Raw genomic sequence first — 12,777 nt, forward strand, 5'->3', positions numbered from 1 at the left:
AGGGGAATCAATTATCACCGAGAAGTTGTCCTCAGACCTTGTCCCAGACCTACTGAGTCAGTGGAGGTGGGGAGGGGTGATCAACAATCAATTTTAAGTCCCTTGGGTGGTCCTGATGCATGCTGAGATTTAAGAACCAGCAATCTAGCCTCATTATTTTACCTTTCTTAGGTCCCAGACCTAAGAATCTGAGAAGCTGATGAAAACAGTTTTGCTTTCAACTTTGGATGTTCTGAACAATGAAGACCCAGTTTAAGGACTGATCTTGTCCAGCCCCTTATTTTACAATTAAGCAAAGTAAATACCAAGAGTTAAGTGACTTGCTAATTGTTAAACAGATAATTAATGACAAAATGGTGCCTCCAAGTTCAAGCCAACCAATTCCAAGTTCGTTTCTCTACTCCTCTGCTTACACATTAGCAAAAGCAAAGTGTGGGAGCAAGGACACCCAACTGAAGCCACAAGAATTTCTAATTTGATTAAAGAATCTATCTTGCCCATATCAAATGGGACTACTCCTTCAGAGAAGGCAGGGATAATTTTCTTTTTCGTAATGACTACTATGAGGAAATATATGCACTCCAAAACTATCTCTGATAAGCAGATATGCACCTAGGAATTATTCCCTGTGCCAAAAGGAAATAGTGCAGCATTCTGGTTCATTAAAAAAGAGTGTCTTCGGGGCTTCCCTAGTGGCGCAGTGATTAAGAATCCACCTGCCAGTGCAGAGGACATGAGTTTGAGCCCTGGTCCGCGAAGATCCCACATGCCGTGGAGAAACTAAACCCGTGTACCACAAGAACTGAGCCTGCGCTCTAGAGCCGGTGCTCTGCAACAAGAGAAGTCACCGCAATGAGAAACCCCCGCTCACCGCAACTAAAGAAAGCCCGTGCGCAGCAACGAAGACCCAACGCAGCCAAAAATAAATAAGGAAAATAAATTAAAAAAAAATAGTGTCCTCATGTTTCTTATGTTCTTGATTGACCGGGTGTGCTTAATCACATACCAGAAAAGAATTAAACACAAAAAAAGACAACGAAACAAGGTAAAGTCGAATAAAAGGCGGCACAAACGAAACAATACTGTATGCAGCCACCTCAGACACAGGCCAAATGAACCTACGCTGTCAGGGCTCAGGATGATGATTTACCTCGGGGAGGTAGAAGTGGAGGCTGGGAGGCGGCATCTTCTGGGACTCTGCTCATGTTTACGGTCTTTATTTGAGCCCTGCTCCCACAGGTGTGCTTAATTTCTGTTCAATCCATAGACTATGCGTTTTTCTTTCTTGTACATCAAACACACAAAATCAAGGTGTAGAGACTTTAAGGACGCCAAGAGTCGCTCTAAAGTTTTCACGGAAGAAATATTTTATTTCCATCTATTCCACAAGTAGAGGGCCGTGGCAGTTTAAAGGCATCTATCAGGAGGAACATTGAAGCCTATCATTTTTCAGAAAGACAGAGTGTTAACAAATAGCTGCCGTCAGCGGGGAGGAGTTGAGGCCAGACACGCTGAACCAACTGAGTCGGGGACACCACTGTGGCTCAAACCACGTGAGTCTATAACCATGCAGGACCTGACGTGCTTCCAGACTGCTGCTTTGCTTGGCTTGACAATGAAATATTTTCAGTTCCCCACTTCTAGAATTTTACAAATTGGACCTGAATTCCAGAATCTTAAAACTTTCATATTTTTAGAGGTTAACAGATACTTTTTCAATTTCTTATTGAAATGATATTGCCTGGGAGTTAAATACCTTCAAATGTATAAACTGCAAATTCAGAAAATAAGACCACGTTGTGTTAACATTATTTAAATTCCTTGACCCAAATTCCATTTCTATTTTTTTCTGAATAACCATAAGATGAACAAAGACTTATGTAAGAATCTTTTAAATAGCTATTTTTAAAAGCAAAAATTTATATAATACCTTATATTGAATATAAAGAGTCACAATTATGCCCCATCCATACCAATTATATGTATTTTAAAATCATGTATTTGAAGGACAGTTATTGATGTAGTACCAAGTACCACTTAATAAAGAGCAGAATAAAAGAACTGGTACAGAATGGACTTAATTTTTTAAAGAATTGAGCAAAACCATATTCGTAAAAATATAAAAACATTAGAAGTTCTCATTTCTGTGGCAGAATACTATGTGATGTTTAGTTTCTTCCGAAAGCTTTCCTATATTTTCCAAAATAAACATGTATTAGTTTTTAAATTATAAAGATATTGCATGCTCTTTCTAAAGAAATCCAAGTATATAGATTAAAAAGAGAAAAACTCTCCTTCCCCTTTCCTTCTCCCACCCCTGCCCAAGACTTATGCATATCTTTCAATACAGAGAAAAAGTGTTAACTTTTTATTATCAGATTTTTTTGGCTTTTGTGTCATGCTTTTCCCATGCCACAGTTATAAAGATATTTCCAAATTGTCTTTTGTGCTTTCATTGTTTTCACATTAGTTTTAATCTATCCAGATGAAAAACAATATGGTTAACATACAGTTTTAACCTAACCAGGAATTATTTTAGTATGTAGATTCGTACTACTGTGGCAGCCAGCCTCCAAGACGGCCCTCAATTCTCCCCACTGCCTGGTAGTCCACCTCAGGCAGATGCCTTCCACATTGTACCAGGGTTGGTCTGTGTAACCCAAAGAATGTGTAGACGGGATGTATGGGAAGTCATTTCAAATATTAGGTTATTAAAGATGGCTTCCTCCCAGGGCTCCCTTTCTCAGACCACTCATTCTGGGGAAAACCAGCTGTTAGGCCATGAAGACTCTCAGGCAGCCTAAGGAGAGGACACTGTGGTAAGGAACTCAAGGCTCTGGCTAAAAGTCAGTGAGGAACTGAGGTCCACCAACCACTGCTGCTGGGCTACACCCCACAGGCTGGCAAGCGCTGTACTCCCCCAGCCTCAAGACCAAAGAAAGAGCCCCGAGGCAGCAACGGGGATATTAATGGTTTAATGGATGGGGGATCTTACGTGTCTGAAGCAGAGCCTGGAGTGACACGCCACGGTATGCGGCAGACGGCAGGCAGGACACCAGGGCAAGACGCGGCAGCAGTCTTCGGTACCACGGGGAAAGGGAGGTTACCAGTTATAGAGGGAATGGATATCAGGTGGGCTCATTGGTTACCAGGGAAACCAACTGAGGGGCACGCCCCTTTCAAACTATCTTAGTAGAGCTCTGATCTAAAGATCAGAACAATCACCAGCTGGGGCCAGGGTCAAGTAGGCATTTACTGATTAGACACTATGATTAGGAGGGAAGGTCAGTCATGTGAGGCAGGGACTGATTGAGCAGGGGATGTAGAGAGAGCAAGAGAGCAGGCATCTTGAGTGGCCTGATCATACAACCGCTGTCAGCTTGGAAGCAGACGCTACAGCCTTCAGAGGACTGCACTCCCAACCAATAGTTTGACTGCAACCTCAGCAGAGGCTGAGCTGGAAACCACCCAGCTAAGCAGCTCCTAGATCCGGACCACAGAAACGGATAGGATAAATATCTGTTGTTTAAAGCTGCTAAATGCGGTGATAATCTGTTGTGTAGCAATAGATAACTAATGTAATTACTTTTATAATTAGGACAAGTTTTATTTTTAAAAAGAAAAAGAGACACGTCTTTCAGAGAAAGAAAGGGCTTTGGTTGGTTGATTTGTTATTAAATTCTTGCTGATGAGCATCCTCTATCTCCCCCAATGCTCGCTTACCTGAAAATCACTACCTTAAGTTCGTTTGGGGAAAATATTATGCTCTAGAAAAGATAAGTATTAGTACTCTACAACTCCTATAGTTTATAGGCTACAAAATTGATTTCCCAGATGTTTATTCGATAGAAGTGCTAGTTGAAAAAATTTTTGAACTGTAGAAACTTACATTCTCATAAATAATTTGACAGCAGAATATAGGAAAAAAAGAGCAAAGGCGTGGGACTCAGAAGTGGGACTTTTAGTTCCATCTTGGTCACTAACTCTAAGACCTTGGACAACTCTGCTTTTCTAGGTCTTAGTGTGGACCCTTTGGAAATAGTGGGGCAAAGTCAAATATCCTCTACTGCAGTGCCCTTCGCATGCTTTACACATGATCCCCTAAAATGAAGGGGGACATACTGACATAAAATTAAATATAAAATACATAAAAGTTGGGCTTCCCTGGTGGCGCGGTGGTTGGGAGTCCGCCTGCCGATGCAGGGGACACGGGTTCATGCCCCGGTCCGGGAGGATCCCACATGCCGCGGGGCGGCTGGGCCTGTGAGCCATGGCCGCTGAGCCTGCGCGTCCTGAGCCTGTGCTCCGCAACGGGAGAGGCCACAACAGTGAGAGGCCCGCGTGCCGCAAAAAAAAAAAAGATACATAAAAGTTGACATATAAAATTTTTATTACAAATTGAATGTAATTTGCATTATTTTATCTTTAAATATATTCGTCAAAACATCGGAGATGAAGATTGAACTTAATTTACAGAGTGTGCCTGTCACGTATCCTAATTGGCAGTCAGCACTTGTCAAATTAGTTTGCCAACTTTGTTTTCAATGAAAATGATTCATTTTTTTCACTTCAAATAAACACGTTACATATGCACTCTATAACGTGACTACCGTTTAACTTCATAGTTCTAATTTTTAGATAGATGGAAGGGTAGGTAGATGATGGAGGCTTGCCATGAACTGACGAACTGGAAGAAATCAGATACCCCTCCCTTCGGTTTCCTGCTTTTCTCTCAAGGGACTATGCTATAAAGGCAATGCATTCCAGAATTGTCTTTGTTTAGTACCACGTGGTTTTCATCTCCAGGGCAGTGTACCATAGTGCGGTAGATGAGTTAATACTTTTAAAGTTCTTTATCCTGTGACTTCCAGTCATTCTTGGCTGCAGTTATTCTGTCCTTACTATTTCCTGTGTAATGAAAATGACATTCTCACATGTAGATAATAATTATTATTAATAATATCACTTCTAGGGCTTCCCTGGTGGCGCAGTGGTTGAGAGTCCGCCTGCCGATGCAGGGGACATGGGTTCGTGCCCAGGTCCGGGAAGATCCCACATGCCGCGGAGCGGCTGGGCCCATGAGCCATGGCCGCTGAGCCTGCGTATCCGGAGCCTGTGCTCCGCAACGGGAGAGGCCACAACAGTGAGAGGCCCGCGTACCGCAAAATAAATAAATAAATAAATCACTTCTTGGTATTACTGCTATGTGCCTGTATTTTGGGGTTGATTTCTATTTCACTACAAAGATAAGTGAAGTGTATTAGTTATGATGATAAAAGGAACAGAAGTGTTTTCATAGACAAGAACAATTCAGCATTTTGGATGGGAAAAAAAAGCCTAACACTGAAATGTCATCTGTGTAAGAAGTCAGAACAGTAAAGAAATAAAAGCTCTGAAAATATAAGCCCAGATTTTTAAAAAGCCATTTATTTTAAAAAACTGTTTGTCAAATCACATACACGAGCAGATACACAACTACCAAAGTGGCCCTGTAATAGACACCAGTGGGGCATTCACCACACAGTACCTGAAAAATACAGCTAAAAAAGAGGAGTCTGTGGAGTATTTAATTTCAGACACCTACTGGACTCCCTGTTGAATGGCTTTAAGTTAGCATATAGTGAGTGAGAGGTAGAGTCCCAAGTATAATAGCTGATGCCTCAGGGCTCCATTTAAAAACAAAACAAAAACAAAAACCATTTCCCCCTCTGCACAAGGGAAGCCTATCCTATTTTTTTTTTTCCTTTGTGAAAACAGAAGCCAAGTTTCTCTTCTCAAATGGTTCAGCATTCCCCGTAAGAGTGTTGTGTGGTGACCTAGGTATTGTGCTTCTTGAGCTGTCTAATTTTCTTCACCTTCAGATTCAGATTCTAGGAGAGAAGAAAGAAAAGTCAGGTCATTTCTTCTGAGACACCTTTAAATAAGGTCATGAAAGAATTTCTACTCTATCTCCCTCCCCCACTAAAAAAGACATTTTGCCTAGGCATCCATTTACTAGGTAAGAGAGTCATATAGAGGGCAGGCAGTAAACTTTTGCTCCTTTTTGCTTTTAAACGAAATTACCTTTCTAAAAATGCAACATGCTCAGAAATATTATTGGTGACGAAAACCATTTATATTTTTCTGGATCGGCAACTTTTCATGCTCAGTTGGATTAAGTCTCATCATTATTGTTCTTCCAACTTGTATTGCCATTTTAAATACCAGTCAACTGGTAAAGGTGCCATAAAAATCGATATCATCCCATAAAAGTGATTAAGCCAAATGTATTTTTTTTCCTTTCACAGCTGCTGATTATTTCTTCCTCTTTGTCCCTTAAATTAGGAATAATTTAAGAGGTTTTGGTTTTGTTTTGTTTATCTTGCAGAAATTTTCATTGCCTTGATTCAGAAAGGAAGGCTAAGAGGTGGACAAAATGCTGTGGAACACACCTCAGAACTTTAGTTTTAGGAAGGCAAGAAAAATCTGTGGAGGGCGGAGCTATTTTGAATTGTAGTGAGAAAGGATTTGCTAAATGGTCACCAGAGTTGTTAAATGGAATCATACCTTCTTCTGCGTTTTGTAACCACTCAACAAATTTCTTCATCTGGTCAAGAAAAACACTTTTGCCTTTGGCAACATGTGCTTCTTTGTACCATTTCAATATCGCTTCTTCACTCAGCACATCAGCTGCAATTTCAAATCAAAGGTTTCAAAGCTACTACATACATGTCATGTTTTAAAGCAACTTCATGTCTTATAGTTTAATAGAAAGCAATCACTTCAAATATTAAAGCTCTTTTATAAAAGAAATTCGTATTGAAACTTATCAGAAGACAAGAACCAAGCTTATTTCCATACAGCGCAGTGCCCTGTGTATTTTAGTAGTTAGGGGAGGGATGGTGATGGGACTGGGACTTGAAAATCTCACAGTGCTAATGTGCTGGCAGGAAACTAGGTTATTTTGTAATTTTGCCAATGAATCATCAATTCCAGCCTTTCAGAACACTCTGTGTCCTGCCACAAACTGCAAACACATCTTGATTAAGCAGCAACCACAAATGACTGGTCTTTCAAGGGGATTTACTTTAGGAGGAAAAGAAAGCAAATGAAAAAAATGCAGACAGGATGCAATAACAATGTTAATAATTAAATATAATGATGAGCTTCCTGGGTGTACCATGGGACCAATACACACATAATCCAAAGTTCTACAGTACTCTATCGCTAAGTCCTAAATTTACTTCCCCACAGCACAATATCTAAATCACATGAGTAATGTTTTCCTCGTACACTGTTAGGAGAGAAACAAAAAGTGTTATCTATTAACTATTACCTAGAACTCTAAATTCCACAAATATTCCTTGATACCTTCAAGTTACCATTAATTTAGAATATTTAATGTTAAGAATAGAAAGGGGAATATGAAAAAAATAGCCTACAGACTTTGCCAATGTTCTAATGGGTTATCTTTTGGGATTTTGGTGTGGGAAATTAGATGGCAAACAGATAAAAGGATTTATTATCATCCCCAACGCCTGCCCAATCCATTGCAAATGCTGATAAATCATTCTAATGATGTTTTTGCAGTTAAAATATACCTTTAGCTTATGAAAACAAGAGAAATGATTTGATACTGGTTTCATTCAAAACCTCAGTGATCTTTTCATAACAAAAACTTTGTTTTTTTAAAATTAATAATTGGCTCTTGGATTCAATTGAAGAGGTCAAATTGACTAAAAATGCACATGATTGGTTTTAGAAAATATAAAGTTTGTTTTATTTTGGTCATTAAATACACTACATTTTGCAAAGGAAGAAGGAAGTCTAGATTTATTCATATATAAGGACTAGATATAAAAATTATAACCAGGAGCCCTAAGGAATTACTCTTAGCTTCTAGTCTTTTAGTTTCTTGTGCTTCCAGCTCCACACTCCCCACTCACAATGATGAAAGAATTCTCCTGCCTCTTGCCATCAAAGTCCAGTTTTCATACCAATGACGAGCAGATGCTTTACAGCTCAAGGAAGTGACCTGTTACTGGGTAAGATGGCTTTGCAGAAACCTTTCAGGAATGCTAATTAGCTCAAACATGGATGTTTAAAGTCCCTTTTATATAATTTGTTTTTATGACATGTTTAAAATGCCTGTGATTTAGACCAATAATTTCCAAACTGTTTTGATCATGCTCCCCTATCAGTAAGACAATTTTGAGTGTGTACACACAACATATGTGTATTTTTTGTTTTATAAATTATATGCATGTACTATATAACTGCTATTGTTAATGTTATAAAACAAAACATAGAATTAAACATGTAAAGAGAAATTCTCTTTTTTCTCCTCCCCTTAATGAATCATGTTATGACACAATGTACAGGTTGGAAAGGCAACGGAGAGTGTAGTTTAGCGATACTCTTTGTCTCAGGTTTTCCTTCTGAAGGCTGAGAGCTCATTCTCTGAAGGTTGAGAGTTTTATTGCCCCACAGAGGCCGAAAGAGGCCATGCAACTACTAGAATACTTGTCAGTGACTGTGCTTGTGAAAAGGACAGTACATGACAGGTAAAACTTATAGGATGTCTCATCCACTGAAAATCAGACAAACTGTGCAGAGCTGAGTTCTTAGAAGAAGCTAATTTAGTAATAAGCACCTGCTGCAAGACCAAATTTCTAGTCCCAGGGGAATAAAACAATAAAGAAGGGACATAAGCACCTACACAGGGCGACTTTGCGGCAAAGCACGAACACCAGAAAGAAAGTCAACTTTTGTGTAGGGAAACGTCTCATCTTAAAAGGAAGGAACTCCTTGACAAATGAAGAAGAGAGAGAACTTTTTTTTCCCACTAAGGAAAAGTAGGGAGAGGAGTTCATTATCACTGGGAGATGAAGATGACAAAGTGTTGGGATCTCCCAAAATGCACAGTAGGAATACGGAGGATCAGTAAAAGTACAGCAAGAAAGGAAGACATTCTACAATTGCACAGAACCCCCTCACATTACAGTACACTTCTCTCCCCTCGATGTGGCCAACTTCTTCATCATCTCTGGTGAAATACTTGTGTCCCTTGAGAGCCTTCCTTTTTCTTTCTCCAAGTCAGCTTCAGCTCTGAGTTAGGGGCCCCTCCTCTATCATCCTTTCACTCTTCATCAGCATCTATCTGTACGAGCCTTAGTTTAGCCACTGACAAGGTGATTATGTTTCTTGATTTTCTTCTACACTCTGAAATCTAGGAAGTCAAGGACTATTTTGTTCAGCATCTCATTCCCAGCATTTAATAACATAAGACCTGCCATCTAGTTTGCATTCAATAAATGTATAATGTACAAATCGATGAACTTGATGTGAAAAACTAAATATGTCTCAATGTGTAGAGTTATAATTCAAAATTTGGGTTTTCACGAGGGTCAAAGAGACAATATTGTAAAAGTGGTTTGAGAACTGCGAAGTTTTAGGTAACGTTAGTTGTTTAAATATTTAAGTTGAAAACTGTGTCACTTGGAACTTAGAAAATTCAGTACTTTTTATTAGCAGTGGCACATAGGGACACAAGTCAAAAATAATTTACCTTAAAAAGTTGGCACTATATGGTGAGAAGGCAAATAACCTTTTTTTTTAGAACAAGAATAAGAAACTTCTTTTAGAAAAATGTGCGTGAGGAACAGAATTTAACCTAAGAAATATCTGCAAACAATAAAAGCCATGATAGAGATACTAATGGTACTTGAGAAGGTAGTTATATATTTTTCAGACCTACATGCTGAGACTATGGTACTTAGCTTCAGGAAGAAAGAAAATTATTTTAGAAAGTGAATAATGTGATATTTAAAAAGTAGTGATGAATTTACTATTTTTCTTACTGCCTTAGAAATATAAAAATCTAGATTTTAGTACAAAAAGTAAATCTTCACTGAGTGACCAATCACCACTTTCTCCTTTCATTGCCGAAAAGCATTATTATTTAAAGTTTATTCACTTTTATTCCACTGTTTTTTATATAAACATCTAAAAATACTTTAACAAAAATACTTTAACTAAAACATCTAAAAATACTTTAATAATATCATTCATTTAAGTAATTAGGTTTTCAAAGGGGACATGAGGAATCATACCCTCATGTTTCTGTTATCCTCAAGTTCTGGAAATACAGTAAGGTGGGTGTATGTAATAGAGACTTAAAATGGGGAAGAAGAAATGATTTCCATTACATTTTTGAAAATCTGCTTGAAAGCAAAATGTCAAGGGATCCACATCACTAGATAAAAGAAACAAAGACACTATTTGATTATTTGTAAAATGTATATGTGTGTATGGAATTAATGATAAGTATAATCTTAACCATGTTACCATGGTTCATGGGATTTGTCACTTCTCACATCTGATACCCTTTAGACCAGTGGTCCCGGATGAACAGTCACAGCATCACCTGGAAATTTGTTAAAACGCAAATTTGCGGGCCCAATGCTGTACCCACTGAATCAGAATCCCTGGGGAATCTGTTTTAACAAGCGCTCCAGGTGAGTCACGTGCACACGAGCACCGAGAAAGGAGTGCTTTAATACATGCTGTCCTCAAGCCTTCCTAGGCATATGAAATACACAACAAGAGCACCCAAATCCTCATAAAAAAAAATGAAATATATGTCTCCAGGTGCACAAGTGTTTGTTGGATGAAATAAGGTCAAAGTAAAAACTACTATTCAAAAGGGAAGGTAAACACAGTAACTCTCCTAACAGTAGTATGGAACAATCATTCCTTGGGGATTCCACGTTCTCAAGAGAAAAAATGCAATTATTTTACTAAAAAAAACAGCCTGTATGTATAATTTTGTGGAAAATTATGAAATTACCTAGAAAATGACATTTAGTTTTAACTTTTCAGTGATATAGTTTAGGTTTCCATTTGTAAAAAGCTTCCTGATTTCACTTCCAAATAACTGAGCCAGAATAAAACTGTTATTGACACTTATCCCCCTGTGTTCCCTTGGGCCTGCTCATACTTGCCACAGACCTTACTAACTGAAACAATCTATTTTAAAAAGCTGACTACCTAGTTAATCAACTGCCTAAGGAAGAGCTAATGCCTCTTCTTTTTACTTCTCAGGGCCCACTGCTTGGTTATTTTATAATTTCAGGTCACTGTTCCCTAGCATTTGGGGCTGAAGAATAGGAAATAAAGCAATCAGTTTTGCTAGCTGTTCGTAGTTGTTATAAGAAGTTTAATAGGGAAGGATGTTGGCATTCATTAATGGTTAAAATGAGAAATTTGAAGAATAGGATTTTGATAGTTTATATGCCACTTAAATGCCTTTACTGATAAAAAGTAGTTTATTTTTTGTTTTTTTGAATTAAGTATAATAATGAAATGAGGTATTGCTGCAGACGAGGCTCAAACAACTACGTCTCAGTTAAAAACAAGGATTTCGGGCTTCCCTGGTGGCACAGTGGTTGGGAGTCCGCCTGCCGATGCAGGGGACACGGGTTCGTGCCCCAGTCCGGGAAGATCCCACATGCCACGGAGCGGCTGGGCCCGTGAGCCATGGCCGCTGAGCCTGCATGTCTGGAGACTGTGCTCCACAACGGGTGAGGCCACAGCAGTGAGAGGCCCGCGTACCGCAAAAAAAAAGCAAAGAACAAGGATTTGGTAAGAGACCCTGTTTGGTTGGGCTGGCTATTAAACAACAAGAAAGGAAATTATGTGTTTAGGCAGCTAGTTTATAAACAGTTTGCTTTTCTGTAGTGGAAAATATTGACCACTCACGAAGCAAATGTGAAACCTATCCCACAGGCCTCTCTACCAGTTTAAAATGGGGCCAGCTGTGGCCGGTGTGGACAGAATGGCTACTGGCTGCGGGGGGCTGCTCCTCTTTCTTGGCTCCTGGGTACCACAGGTGGGTTGGCCATAGGACCTGCAGGTTTGGTTCTGATGGGTCACCTAGACTTAAGACATTGTTATCTCATGACCCTGGGTATCATTTAAGCCCTAGTTTTAGGACATTGCTATCCCATGACCACATCCAAGAGGGCCAATTCAGATCTGGCCACAGAAAAACACCTATTACTGAATTTCAAATGGGACTTGGCAGTCATCACAGTCTCCCACTGATATGGAAATTGTGCCAAATACCTTAGTGCTGAGAAAGCAAAAGATCACCCAAACCCTTGTGGGCAAGACGTATGCATTTGAAGAATCTGGACAGCCAGTTAAAACTCTTTGTGAAATGCTATTAAACGTTTTAAAAACAGCTAGTAATCAGTAATGTAAAATTTTTACATTCCAAATGTCCAACTTGTCATTCAAGATAGACAACTTTAAGAACACATCAAAAAGAAAAGAAACATTTGGTTGGTATTAATTTATACTTTAGCCTTTTCTGTGTTATGCCATTTAAGATAGCAGTAACTTCTAATTAACATTTTATAATGTTCAAAACATCTCGTTTCTTAAGTGTTCCTCCCCCCACCCCCCCGCCTCATAAAACTACAAACACCTAGACCAAAGAAGAGTCCAGGATCATTTTCTTCATATACTATAGGTATAGAGATTGAGATCAGTTAAAACCCTAATAGCTAAAGATGTTAAAAAAAAAAAAAACAACCCTAATAGCATTCATTTTTAATAAACTGGCTGTGCCAGTTGTCATGGCAACCTAATCCTTATAAATACAATAACAAGACAGTAAATGTGAAGTTCTAAAAATAGCCATTTCCTTGGAAAACAGTAGAATGGCTGGGCCAAATAACTAAACTGCAAAGTGAAAAGCTAGTTATTTCAGTAATTTTAAAGTCAGCTTTATGG

At 38.9% G+C, this 12,777-nt stretch overlaps 1 protein-coding gene across 4 annotated transcripts in view; it reads right to left on the reverse strand.

The window, feature by feature from the left end:
* Window positions 1-5,427: 5,427 nt before the first annotated feature.
* BZW2 (basic leucine zipper and W2 domains 2) overlaps window positions 5,428-12,777 on the reverse strand; it is a 59,181-nt gene continuing 51,831 nt past the window's right edge. For all 4 annotated transcript variants that reach the window (XM_079931745.1, XM_079931748.1, XM_079931746.1 and 1 more), the window contains 2 exons: window positions 6,547-6,669; window positions 5,428-5,870 (listed from right to left, as the gene is read on the reverse strand). In XM_079931745.1, coding sequence (XP_079787871.1) covers window positions 5,842-5,870; window positions 6,547-6,669 — 152 coding nt within the window. In that variant the 3' untranslated portion in view covers window positions 5,428-5,841. The remainder of the gene's footprint in view (window positions 5,871-6,546; window positions 6,670-12,777) is intronic.

This window comes from Stenella coeruleoalba (genome assembly GCF_951394435.1).
Source record: "Stenella coeruleoalba genome assembly, chromosome: 9".
Taxonomy (NCBI): domain Eukaryota; kingdom Metazoa; phylum Chordata; class Mammalia; order Artiodactyla; family Delphinidae; genus Stenella; species Stenella coeruleoalba.